At 32.2% G+C, this 14,954-nt stretch overlaps 1 protein-coding gene across 6 annotated transcripts in view; it reads right to left on the bottom strand.

The window, feature by feature from the left end:
* SYT14 (synaptotagmin 14) overlaps positions 1–14,954 on the bottom strand; it is a 260,052-nt gene that overhangs the window by 171,931 nt on the left and 73,167 nt on the right. For all 6 annotated transcript variants that reach the window (XM_031937302.1, XM_031937303.1, XM_031937305.1 and 3 more), the window contains one exon: positions 13,248–13,463. In XM_031937302.1, coding sequence (XP_031793162.1) covers positions 13,248–13,463 — 216 coding nt within the window. The remainder of the gene's footprint in view (positions 1–13,247; positions 13,464–14,954) is intronic.

The following is a 14,954-nucleotide window of genomic DNA, read 5'->3' as shown; positions in this document are numbered from 1 at the left end:
GAAGAAAAGGGATTGGATGTAAAAGTTCTGTAAAGGTTGAAATGAAAAAATTTGGCATTTGAATGGATACAGGAAGTGAGTGCATGATTGTAGGTAAAGGGCAGGAACTCTGGAGAAATATACTTAAGGCTCAGTATGATTGATTAGGCTCAGTGGAATGGATAAGACAATGGTTATCTAGTTTAGCATGATGATTAATAGTTCTCTAGTTCAGTATGATTGATTTAATCCTAAAACAAGGTGTTAACTCAGTATAATTAAGATAATGATTCTCTAGTTTACATGTACTTAGTACTTAGTATAGTTATACAAGTTGATACCTATTCTACAAGATTGAAACCTATGATGATGTACTTGTAATAGAATATAGAGAGGATCTTGGAGAGGAGACAGACTTCAAAATAGAGACCCTCGTGGTGGCTCTCCTGCATTTCCTCTACTGAAACTAATTCCAGAGGGCATCCAGAAAGCTAGCAGGATCCAGGTGAAGGAAACAGAATGTGAAGGAGATAATAAAGACTTCAGGCTGGTCCCAAGACCTCCAAAAAGCTAAACAGAACATTACAGGGTGAATTCTCCCATAAAACATAAGCGGATAGGAGACTGGATTAAAAGCCAGAATCCTACAATATGTTGTTTATAAGAAATGCATTTAAAGCAGAGCTATCCATAGAGTAAAGGTAAAAGTTTGGAACAGACTCTATTATGTTTCAGGTGAAGTAAGAAAAAAAAAAAAGCAGGGGTAGCCGTCCTGGTCTCAGATCAAGCAAAAGCAAAAATTGATCTAATTAAAAGAGATAAGGAAAGAAACTATATCTTGTTAAAGGGTACCATAGATAATGAAGCAATATCAATATTAAACATATATGCACTAAGTGGTGTAGCATCTAAATTCCTAAAGGAAAAGTTAAAAGAGTTGCAAGAAGAAATAAAAAACAAAACTATAATAGTGGGAGATCTCAACCTTGCTCTCTCAGAATTAGATAAATCAAACTACAAAATAAATAAGAAAGAAGTTAAAGAGGTAAATAGAACACTAGAAAAACTAGATATGATAGATCTTTGGTGAAAACTGAATGGAGACAGAAAGGAGTATACTTTCTTCTCGGCAGTTCATGGAACCTATGCAAAAACTGAGCATATATTAGGACATAAAGACCTCAAAATAAAATGCAGAAAAGGCAGAAATAGTAAATGCATTTTTCTCAGATCACAATGTAATAAAAATTATATTCAATAATGGGCCAGGGGAAAATAGATCAAAAAGAAATTGGAAACTAAATAATCTCATCCTAAAGAATGAATGGGTGAAATAGCAAATCATAGACACAACAATAATTTCATCCAAGGGAATGGCAATAATGAAACAACATATCAAAATTTGTTGGATGCAGCCAAAGTGGTAATAAGGGAAAATTTTGTATCTCTAGATGCTTACTTGAATAAAATAGAGAAAGAGAAGATCAATAAATTGGGCTTGCAACTGAAAAAACTTGAAAAAAAAATTAACCCCCCCCCAATCAAATACCAAACTTGAAATCCTAAAAATAAAAGGAGAGATCAATAAAATTGAAAGTAAAAAAAAAGTACTGAATTAATAAATAACACTAACAGTAGGTTTTATGAAAAAAATTACAAAATAGATAAACCTTTAGTTAATTTGATTAGAAAAAAGAAAGAGGAAAATCAAATTGTTAATCTCAAAAATGAAAAGGGAGAACTATCCACCAATGAAGAGGAAATTATAGCAATTATCAGGAGTTATTTAGAAGACCTCAGTCCCAATATATTGCATTCTGATTACATCATGCTCCTGTTATACACTCTATCCTTGGTCTGTGATCCACACTAAAACCCCAAGCCTTTGATTGGTAGAACTCACCATATCTACTGAGCTATCGGCGTCTAAATGCATTTTGGCCATCTTCCTATCATACTGGTATATTTTACCCTTGACCTGGTATTCTCTCAACTCAAGCTCCCAAGCTCTCTTAACTTAGGGTCCTGACCTGATTGATAAAAGCTGAAAACATCTAGTGAACCTGAGATCCACCACTGCTGAAGGCTGGTCATATTCTTGTCATGCCACTTTCCCCTACTCCCTACTATGCAGTCCCTATCTTCTTTACCTCCTACTCTGAGAAAAGTAATCAAACCACTACTTTCCTTCCTAAGAAAAGAAAAAATATCAATCAAATGCCCTATAATTCTATTCACCATCTCTAAGATTTCAAAGGCCAAAAGACTCTTCCTTGGTCACAACTATCTTCTCCTTTTAGAATTTAAGATTTTTTTAATATATTTGTATTCTTAGAATTTAGCACAGTTCTTGACACATAGTAAGCATTTAAATTTTTTTTTCATTCATTCAATTATTATTGGCAGTCTTTGTATACATATTATTGGCAAAATTCATGTAGAAGTCACCTATGATAGGCTATTTGATTCTACTTTGGGATCTTAGCTGTTTTATAAAATCCATCTGGTGGAAAATCACTTTGGATTACATAAAACAAATACATGGTGTGCATTTTTCCCCTATTTCTTGGTGAAGTAATGTTTTACCTCTTTATCATGTGCTCTGAGAATATCTGTCAATCTTCTTCATTCTTTTAGTAAGGAAATATTGATTCTATACCTATCATAGGGTAACAGCTCCTGTGTTTCATTATTATTTTATTAGTTTTTGTTATGATGCTTTCCAAATTCATTATGCTTCATTTTATAATTTTAAGGATAAAAAGATTGAGATTACATAGATGAGTTGTTTTAAATGTGTTTTTTCTATTGAATATCAGGATATCATTAAGTCCCAATATATTCGGCCATAGCATTTTCTTCAGCATGCTTTGCCTGGAGATGACCAGCAGATATAGATCAATTTAATCATCAGATAAAATCTCTAAGTCTTTCTGAGACATATGTTAATAATTTTGCATTTACTGAGTCTAAATAGCACTTTGGTATCACTGAAGAAAAAATTAATAATCTAAATAAAGTACTTAAAATGGAACTGTATATACAGTTTGATGCCATTTATGTACATGGTGATTAATAAGCTGTTACTTGATTTCCTTTGTAACTTGGAAGTTATGTGAATTAATGAAGTATATAGTAACTTTCTATTATGTACAAAGTATTGTGGTAGCTCTGAGGATAAAAGAAAAGACACCACTCAAAGAGCTCATATTCTAATAAATGTTTGAAAAAACTTTAAAGGAAAAAAAACCCACATATATATGGTTTTAGCTGCAAGTCAGAAGGAAATAATTGCATGATCCTTGAGATGCAATGACAAAGCAGATGCTAATAACCCTTCTTTTATGATAGAAAGCTGATAAAAAAGCATGTTACTTTCTGAAGATAACTGATGATAAACTATTTAATAATGCCAAGGATTTTGTTGTCAAGAACTATCGGAAAGTTCAGTAGCACTAGTACCTGCAAGAACCATTGATAGGATGCATTTCCACAGAGATTGTTTCCGAATGACAATATACACATATCTACTCCTATATACATATATATCTATGTAGGTTTTTCTAGATATTCAGAAATTTGGCCCATTTCTGACTTCTTAGCACCTCCTATCCCTTTTGTTTTCTACAGCTTTTAAAATACTTTGTTGATAATTGTTTTTATATCTTTTATAGTTTTATATCTATATAGTTTTTCAAATATTTTGTTGAAAATCTTTTTATATCATTTTATATTTGCCAATCAAATACCTTCTCCCTCCTCCAAGTAAAAAAAAAATCACCCTTAAACACAACATATATGTGTGTATATGCATGTGTGTTTATATATGAATGCATACATACACACACATTTTTTCCGGGCAAACAAATCAAGATATTGGTCATGTGTAAGAACACACAATTGGTCCTGTTAGATCTCTATGCTTTTGAGAGTTTTTCCTTTCCATTTAGTTGAGAGAGTATGAGTATTTGGTATAGTGAGAGCTTTTAAAAACATTCTAAAGTTTTTTGAGTCAATGTTATATCTAACAAATTGCAGGAAACTCATTTATGATGATGCTCCAATTCCAATTTTCAGAGTTTATTGGTTGAGTTGTCAAGAAAACTTCTGAATTCTGCATTTGTAGTTGTGGAAATTCTTCTCTTTTGTCATAGATTCTGATGCATTAGTTCAGTCAACATTTCGTTTTTACAATCTACAATGAGCTGCATGGCTTCTATGATTTTCTTGCATCCTAAGTCTTAAGTTCTTTAAAGAAAATCCTTCTATAATTGCTGGTAGCAATGACCTGGTCCTGAAGTGCTATCATTATTTTCATTTCCACATGACTTTGCTTTTCTCTCATTACTTATTACATCTGTATTAACATACATATAACACATATCATATTATACCATACTTATTATCATATCATTGGCTAAATTCAAATGGATATCACTTAAAGTGTGTCTTTTTATTTAATTCTTGGATCTTAGCCAAAAAAAAAAAAAAATCTTGCCCGAGTAGAGTAACAAGAATGCAGAAAATTACATTAGCTGAGCGTGAAGGTCACTAAGAAAACCAGACAATGATGACTGGGTCCATTTAAGATAGGGACATATGGGAAGGTGTTGGCCAATATGATATACATGGGATTGTTTTGTAATTATAATGATCATCCTTTAGCTCTCATCAGTTTCATTCAAAAGTATCACCTCTATATTGCCCCTAGAAGGAAGGTTATCAATACCAATGTACTTGTATCTTGGGGCTACTCCTGGATATAACTTCTAATTCAAACCTACTTTCAAATTTAGAGAGTCCTCCAGGTGTCGGATATCTTAGGTATCCAATAAGTATGATCCTAGTGATTTTGCTGCCCTCCCAAAAAATGAGTGTTGATATTAGAAATTCTCCATTGACACTACCCTTAATTTTACTCCATGAGAACCCACCTGAAGATAAGATTTTTAATTAAATGACCTGGAATAGACAACAGCAATCCTTGAACAACCTCTATTTTACACAGTATTCCTGAAGTAAGCAGAAACTATTACTCCCATAAAACATCACCTCTTTCCAGGTCTCAAATTAGATTTAATCCTCAATTTCTTTCTCTCTCTCTCTCTCTCTCTCTCTCTCTCTCTCTCTCTCTCTCCCTCCCTCCCTCCCTCCCTCCCTCCCTCCCTCTCATATCCAGTCTGTTATTAAGATCTGTAATTCTACCTTCAAAACATCTCTTGAATATGTCTCCTTGTCTCCTGTAACACTCAGAGCTTTAGGGCAAGCCTCATCACCTTTTACAGAGACTAATGCAACATCCTGCTTATTGTCTTCCCTGCCACAAGTCTCTCCTTACACTAGTCTATTTTTTATTTGGGTGTCAAAGGGATCTTTCTAAAATGCAAGTCTGACCATATTACCCTCTGTCCCCATTCAATAAATTCTAATAACTCACTATCATTTTTCATAATCAAATATAAAACCTCATGTTTAAATTTTAAAACTTTTCATAACGTGGTTTCCTACTACCTTTCTAGTCTTCTTATATCTTATCCCTCCCCCCTTTCATGTATTCTGCAATGCATCGATCTGACTCTTTTTGCTGTTCCTGGCTCAAAGCTACTCCATCTCCTGACTGTGGACATTTTCAATGATTGTCTCCTGTTTGTGAAATGTTGTCTCTCCTTACTGTCACTTTTAGATTTCCTTCAAATCCAAGCTAAAATCTCACTTTCTATAAAAAGCATTATTACAACAGCATTTGCTTTGTTAATTATTTCCAACTTATCCCATTCACATTTTATTTATACTTAGTGGTTTACATGTTGTCTCCCTGAGTACATTGTAAACTTGAGAATAGGGATTGGTTTTGGCTTTTTTTGTATCCCCAGTGATTGGTATGCTGCTTAGTACATAGTAGGTGCTTATTTATTGACTTGCTCACCTAAATGCAACAAATTCCATTGATTCAAAGCTCACCCTCCTTAAATCCCACAAGTTGGAAGCTGAGGACTAATTTTTTTCCTCTGACTTTTAAGTTCCATCTTATCAATAAATGACAATACCAAGCATAAGAGAGAGCAACATCAAGGTAAAAATAGACATTACAAATGACACAGAAATTAAATTTGAGGTACTCCAGTCTCTTCATGCTTCCCTTTATGGTCTTTATCCCACAGTATAATTTAATCTATTGAAATTCTAAGTGCAACACTATGTGAAATTTATCCTTGACACTCTATTTCTGTTCTTCCAAGTAAGACTAGTCAAGTGTATTGACAGGTAAAAATCCTCCCTCAAGCATTACTTAAAATGTTTCTGCCAAATGGGAAAAAAATGCACCAACAACCAGGTTGGATCCTGATGGACATCACAGAAAACTCAGTCTTCATGTAGTCATAATAGAATAAGCTATGGTCAAAGATATTCAAAGCCTTACAATAAAACCCAGATTCAGATCTGGTTTTCCTGTGCATAATCAAATTCACACTAAGCCAAGGATAACTAAAAAGTAAAATGTGAATGAAATCATCAGCTTTCCCACCTGCTATATTTATTGCATTCTTAGGAACCGCATCCTTTAATCAATTAGCTACCATGATCTTTTTCTATTTGTTGAAAGTGAATGAATTATAAAATGAAATTTGCTATCATATATTAACTCTATTCAAATGACTACATGCTAGCTCAAAGGAATGATAAAGGATACTGTATTGTACCTTTTAATCTATAAATGAGTAACTTACTTGCTAACAGGTGGCCTAATAATTTCCAAACAACATCATCTAGAATTAATTAGCTTTCTGAGCAGAAGCACTTAGAGGGTACCATACTTAATCCTATTCCTGAAGATGATCAATCACACTGATCCTTGAAAAAAGCCTGCAATGTTGGCTTCATTGGAATGCACTCTTTGTTTCGGAACCTTCTATCTTTGTACTAAAAGTTTCCCTAAGTTGAAAGAGTGAGAAAAATTAGAAAAATTATCCTCCAACCTATAATTATTTTAATCTTTTCATATAAATTTTGTATGATCTAACTTTCACTATGAAGTCTAACTTATGAAAGTCAATAAACTTTTGTGTCTTAGTCTATGTAAAATGCTGAACAAAATTATTTGTACTCATGATAAATTATAAGATTCAATAGGACTATATTCATTAAGTATACCATTCAAATTTGATTTTGGTATGGAGAGGTTCCTATGTTTTTGAAGGCTCTTGCTAGCATAGCTCAAATTCTGGAAGAGTCTTGTCAAGCAAAAGATTTCAAGGAAAAGCTTAATGGCAGGTTCTGTGTCTTATCTGAGTACAAGCTAAGGTAAGAGAGGCTCCTGAACTGAAGTTTTGATACAGTTAATAATTTTTTGATCATACAAACTAAAGCATGAAAAAAAGGATGCAATCTGAGTCAGTGGATGGAGTACTAATCCAGATATTTGAATTAGTGAGGTAAATATATTTATGAGGCCCTTAAATTTCATAGTTATATAAAACACAAAATATTATTTTTATTAAAAATATTTAAAAATCAACCTTTATGTCTTTTAAGTTAAAAAGTAACTTTAAATGGCTTGATTTTTAAAAATGCTTTTTAAATAATAATCAATATAGGGTTATGTAGAGGGCTGAAACTATTAAGTCGATACACTGAGGTCAGGACTGCCGAGCACTTGAGGCTAACTACCGATTGACAATACTCTATGGGCATATGCTTGGAAAATGGTCCTTTCCACTATCTGTGCTGGCTCAATGATTGGTATATACAGAGGATTGTAGGAGGGACTAGGAGGTGGAGTAAGACTAGCCAGAATCACTCTTTGCGGTAGATGAGGGAGAAGGCGGTTGTGGAGATTCTACTTCCATCCTGTTCAATCATGCATCTAAAGACCAAGAATAAGGATTAAGGACTTTTGCTTATCCTGACTCCAAATGATTTCTGGGGTGTCCTGGGTGCTAGCACAGTTGTCACAGGGTTATTCGTATAATCACAAGGAAAATAATTAACAGATATGAATGTATATGTGCTATATACTCTAAGTCATAAATGATGAAAGAAATTATTTTTGATAATGGAACATTGAATTAATTCCTTCAAAACCATTTCATATAACTTCAGCAATCTACAGTTTTGTTCCAGTATATGAAGTTAAATAATGTCCACAATATCATACTAAAGAGATTGGCTCTCTAACAATTATCTCATAAATAGAGTACTGTGTGAAATAACTAGGGGATCTCCATCAGGGCCTAACCTAGAGATGATGATGATGATGATGATGATAAGGGAAGCTTTTCTTCCTATTCCTTAGTATTTCAATTAGTACTTGAAGCACACTTAAAGCTGTAGCAGTACAGCAACCAAATTAAGACAATACACTAAATTTGTTCTTTACATAAAAATATATTAACCCATCCTATCTAATATAAAAAATGTAAAGTATCTATTTGAATTTTATCTCAGAATAAAACTTATTTAATCTCTTAAATAAGAGAGTTAAAACCTACCATGTAAAAATCTTTAAGAAATAATAAAAGAAAAGAAGCTTAAGTTTTAAAGAAAAAGCCAGAGGGGAAAAGATGGAAATGTGGTACAAAAGCAATTTCACAAATCATGTTAAATGTTCATTAATTTTTTCCAGATTAAGAAAAGTATTTAGATACTTCTAAATAAAGTATTTAGATAATTCTATAGCTTATGCTAACTGAAAGATTAATATGGCCACCTAGAGGAGAAAAACATAATAATCAAACATGCTATTATGTTTTCTTATTTTTTCAGACTATCTGTATCAAATTTAGATTTTCATCTCACAAATAAAAAATAAACATTTCGTGTAATTTCAAGCTCTATAATAAGAAACAATAGTCATTATCATTATATATGTGTCAATGCAAATATATACACATATGCATTGATACATATATACATGTAAATATAAACAAAAAATTTTAATAACAAAATTCTTCTGGTGGTACCATATGGCTGTGAAATAAGGAATATCCAATTTCTAAAGAATCAAAATTGCAGGGTACACAAAGGTTATTAGAGATATACATAGTGGGAAGAAGCCTATTATCTTCAAAGAATTGTGCATAAAAAATTTTGTAAAAGATATCAAAAATATATATATAACTATAAAAGGAGGTAGACCAATCATATAACAAAATGAGGGATGACAAAGAAACCCTTTCATTCTACTGGTACCATATTGTAATTTACAGATAGAACTTCTGTGAAGGAATCATGTATACAAAGAAATAGTCAAAAGTCATAGGGATGAGACACAGAAAGATTAACTGATTTAACTGTTGATATGGATACCCTCAATGATAAAATCATACTCATCTATAAAACCTCTAAAAAATCATCTAAATATTGCAACTTTGTATTCAAATATTACACTGCCAGGTGTGAGGGGAGAGGACAAAAAGTTCTAAATTAGTGGCCTCAAATTTTTCAGTGAATTGTTCACAGGGCCCACAATTGGGAGAGAAAGGAAAGAAGTGCCATGAAAAGGTTTAGAATAGCCACTATGGTGACAGAGGTAGCAAATCAGTTAGAGAGTCTTAAAAAACACCTTGCTAATCTCAGCTAAGATTCATAAATTTGTAGTGGACTTCCAATCAGCACACTTTTGTGATTTACTCCATCTCTGTTTGTGAACAGGAACAAAAGTGGCAGATAATAGAAGTAACCCAAGGTTGGCTTTGGCAAGGGTTAACCAGCAATAGGAAAAATGGTCAAGAATTTTGAGCATAAAGGATAATAAATGGTTGAACTAATCCCTCAAAGAATTGAGAAAAGGAAGGGAGAAAATGTAGCCAGTGAAGAAACAATGGCCTATGAAAAGAAATAAGTAATAGTGGGATTGAAAATTGTCATAGAAATGTAGAAATTGGTTACGGTAGGGTAAAGCAGAGGGAAAGGTGGATGATAAAAAATTATGATCAGATTGAGGCATTTCATAATTCATGACCAAGAAAATGGAATACATGCATGATAGCAAGATCAAGAGTTTGAATATCTTTGTATGTCCGTGGCACAAAGTGGAAGCACAGGTTATGAGTACAAAGCAGACTAAGAACTGAGATGTTAAGGTATTTGAGGGAGCATCAATGTGTATATTAAAGTTACTTAGTATCAGGACAGGAGTTAAAATATATTGATAAATAAAAGAGAATGTTCTGGGGGTCTTGCTGCTTGCCTTTTAATGAGGCAATAAATTTTGACTCAATGATTCTCAAAGGAGGAAAGGCTATTGAGTGATGATGATAAAGAGTCTAGAAGTGGCAATGGGGAGCAAGAAATATTCTGACTTCACAACCATATCCAGTGAATGTAAATGCAAACAACACTAGAAAGGATGGTCAGGTACAAAATGTCAATAGGAGGGAGCCAGGTCTCGGTGAGAGTTAGGAGATGGGAGTAAGTGAAAAAGCAAAAGACTTAAAAATGATATCAAGTTTATTAATTATGAAACAAGCATTACAGAGAATACAAATTGAAAGGGTAGGCAGATATGGAATGGGACATTCATTGTGGAGATGGGAGTGTTTAAGTGATTAGTATTAAGGGAATGGAGCTGGGACAATTTTTTTGTACAATGACAACAAGGGGTTCAAAATCACTGAAGGGGGGAGTATGCTAACCATAAGATATGAATTTAGACAGATTACCAATGGCTAGAGAGAGGTCCCTTGAAGAAGGAGTCGATTAAATCATTCAACACTTTTCTGTTAAATTCAGATTCATAGTAGTAGTAGGCCCGAGAAATCCACCTCAGAACACAAAAGGAAAAACAAAAATATTTCCTGTATGAAAATCCATACAAGAGTCAGAAGTTGATAATTTGAGGTGATTCTGGCCCAGGAAGAATTAGGAGGTGGTGGTCTAAATCAGAGCTAATCTAGTCCTTACATGGCTTATTGGGTAAACCCTGGACAAAGAGATTGAAGACAAGTACCCTAGATCTATTCCTGATTCAGTACTCTCTGAAAAGACTCTGGAGGGAAAAGCCCTCAAATTATTCACTATATATAATTTTCCTATACTAATTCACCATATAGTAGCTAACCAACTAGACATATAAAAACTTTTCTACTAATGCTTTATTATTATTAAAATAACCAATTTTTTAAAAGTATCTACTTACTTATATTCGATATCCATAAATGGTTCATAAAAATAACAAAAACTAATTATAAATCACTATGTCCTATGGAATCAGATATCATATTAATATCATACCTTGACACTTCCTCTTTCAATGCCAATTTCAATGTCAATTGTTCCATCATTAAAACACTGATGATTTCTCTTTCAAATTTTACTCATACTATACACTTTCCATACTTCAACAGCCTATGAAGACCTCAAACTCACATAGTTAAAAGTCCAAAGATCTCAAATTGGAAAGGGCATGAGAGGACATCTAATTCAATGTATACTGACAAATGCTAATCCCATCTTCACTTAACCATTTGCAGTGATGAGGAACTCACTATCTTCAAAGGCAACTGAATCCATTTTTCATCATCATCTATTAAGAATTATTTCCTGACATTGAGCAGAAATGTGACCCTCAGTAATTTCTACCCCCTTCTACTATTCTCTCTCTATTCTTTGAGGTAATAAGTAAATTAAATCTAATATCTCTTCTATATGATAGTCTTATAAATGTTTGAAGACTGTTAAGACAACTTAAGTCTTTTCTTTTCCAGGTTAAACATGAACTTCAAAATGATCTTCAAATATTTTAATCTGCAGTCCTTTTATCATACTGATAATCCTCTTCCAGGTGAGTTCCAGCTAGTAAATATCTTTGAGAATATTATCTCCAGAAATGAAGAGAAAATTCCATATGCAACCTAATGATGGTGATGTATATTAAAACTATCAACTTTCTCATTCCAAATGCTATGCTTCTTCAACATGTCTAAAACAATTCATTATTTCCTCCATATCAGTTCCACATCTTGAGTTGTCTAATTTTTTCCTCTGAAAAATAATAGAGCTTTATTACTTGTTTTCTTAAGTTCCTTCTAGTAACGAAATCCTCCAATTCTACTTCATTAACAATGTTACTATTCTTTTAATTTTATTCAGTATTTATTAAGCACTTACTATGTGAAAGATACTGTAACAGGTACTGAAAATTCACAAATGAAAAATATATTCTACTTTCTACCTATAAAAAACATACATCTTCAGATTTTAAAATCTAGTAGTCACCTATGACCTATTCACTCCTCCTTACGTCCAATCATCTACTAAGTCATTTTGATTTTTCCTATATTATGATATCATTGATAACTATTTTTGCATTTCCAACTTGCTTAACTCATGATTTACATAATTTCAAGTGAAGAAAGGACCTAAGAAGCCATGTAGAAGTCATATGTCCAAGAGTATTGTAACTGCTTTCCCTGTCTCTAATTCATCTGCACACTACTATCAGATTACTAATACACTGCTTTTATTACATTACTTATCAGGTTAAAGTTTCAACTCCTTTGTTTCTGATTCAACACTTTTTCAATCTAACCAAAATTTATCTTTCCTGACTTAATTGCATTATGTTAGTGCTATACTTCAGTCAGGCTAATGAATTCATTCTCCATTTTTCAAATATTCTCTGTTTTTACTTATATCATTCCCCCTACCTGGAATTCCATCTTTATTTCCAAAGCCTTCCCAGCTTTCAAATCCCATAGCAACTTATTTATCCTCTCTTAGAGAATTCTGTCTAAACTACTCATTTGGAAATTATCAAATACTTCCTTCTGTTATTTGTTATATTTTTATGTATAAATATTTTATCACCATGACTATTTTGTAAACACTTTGTTTGCAAAAATAGGAAGATATATTTATATTTTTCTTAGTGTCTAACACAGAGAAGGCATACAATACATAAGTGACTAAATAATAATTACAGCTATGAAGAAAAGACTTACAATAACACTGTATCAATTTGACACTTATTAAGCACCAACTACAGACCAGTTACTGGACTGAATGAAGATACAGAGACAAAAATGACAACATAAATTTTTGAACATGGCCACTATGGAATTTTAACATGCATATGTTACCAAGGTTAAGAGGGAAAGAAAATTAATATTTACTGATGAAAAATAAACACAAATATATGTCAAATTATTTGTTATCTTTATGGTTTGAAAGAACTGCTTAAGAATTAAGGTAAAACCTATTATATACCTATAGAATATATCATAAATTATAAAATTGTATTTAAGTCATTAAAAAAAATTCCAACTTACCTTCATCTATTGATGCTTCACTACTATATCCATCATACTCTGCAGACAGAGGACTGTATTTTTGTCTGGTCTCCCAAACGTAATTCTTTTGTCTTCCACCTGCCACTGACAGCCTGGAATTGTGTGTCCTGGACAACGCTTCATGGTATTTACCCAACGCTTCATCTTCACTTTCAGAGGATGAACCATGTTGATCTTTATCCAAGTATGTATTATCTATTTTGAACAATATTGGTAGAAAATTATAACTTCTGTGTAAAAAGCATCACAAATTAATGAAAATATTCCGAGTTATCCTGAGTTTAACAGAAATTTTTTTATGAAATTTTTATTCTGAAGGCAGATTTCACATTTAAAAATTCATTCTAAAAAAGACTGTTTTAGTTCCTATTATACAAAATTTCTGATTATAGAATTTTTCAGGAAATCATAGCACTTAGTGAACTATTTTATTATTCTCATTCCATTGACTTGAAACCACCCTACTTGGTTTAATTATCTAGGACTACCATATTTTCTAACTTTTACAACAGCAATATGTATGATCTCTTAAAAACTCTATCAGGATCATATAAGTAAGATAACTGTCAGGTACCAAGTAACAGGGTAAAATATTTTCAGCACCCATAAGGTATACTGTAGTTTTCATTTTTCTAGTACATTGCCTTCTAGGACTATTAACCAAAAATTGTGCTTTTTGTTACTCTATGTTACTAATGCCTATGGGATACAATATCCAAATTTCATAATTCTCCAAATTAAATGATCCCCAGACATTCCAGTTTATTTTTTTCTTTCAATTTAAGCAACAAACATAAGGATGCTGAAATTAGCCAAGGACTTCAAACAAAATCATACAGAATTTTAACTTCAGGAAACTACTATTAGAATATTCTCCAAAAGCAATTTACTCCTCTAGATCTGGTATTCCTTCTTAGTTTAAATTAGTTTGTGTTATTTTAGCAACCAATGTTTCATTTCAGAATAATATTTTAAAAGTTCAAATTTAAAAGTTTTAAAAGTTAAACGTTCTTAACATTTATTAGGAACCTATTATATGCAAGGCAAGTGATCAATTACTTTGTTCTATGGGTATTAATAATTTTAAAAGCTACCAATGATAATGCTTTTAAAGTTTATAAAACTTTTTACCCACAGTGTCTCATTTAATCATCACACCTTTTCTGGGAGTTGTAAGTTACTATTATTCCCAGGACCATATAAGGAAACTAAGAGTTTACAAGAGTTTACAAGACCTGCTCAGGATCCTAAGAGCTAGAAAATGAATTGAGATCTGAAGCCAAAATAAAAAAAAAAAAAACAGATATGATACAAACTTTACTCCTAACAAATTACAAGCTATTGTAATCAGAGACCACCACAAATAATTACATAAAGGTAAGTGAGAGAAGTATAAAAGGTTAGATACAAGTAAGTGCTATAAAAGGATATTATATTCTAGTGGAAAGGTAATACAAAGTACAGAGAAACATAATAAAATTAGAGTAAAATAAGTGCATAAAGTTTGAAGTTCTATCAATTCAGATGAGAAAAAAATTACTTCCAACTTGAAAAAAAAAGTTTCATAACAAACATGAGCCATAAAAAATCTTCAATATATGAATAAATGAAGTCATTATATACATGGTTTTTGCATGTATAAACTGACAAGAATATATATGTTTTTATTTGATTAAAGAAATTTCT

This window comes from Sarcophilus harrisii, chromosome 4 (genome assembly GCF_902635505.1).
Source record: "Sarcophilus harrisii chromosome 4, mSarHar1.11, whole genome shotgun sequence".
NCBI lineage: Eukaryota > Metazoa > Chordata > Mammalia > Dasyuromorphia > Dasyuridae > Sarcophilus > Sarcophilus harrisii.
Note: the sequence above shows the minus strand (reverse complement) of the source record. Positions and strands in the feature narration are given on the sequence as shown.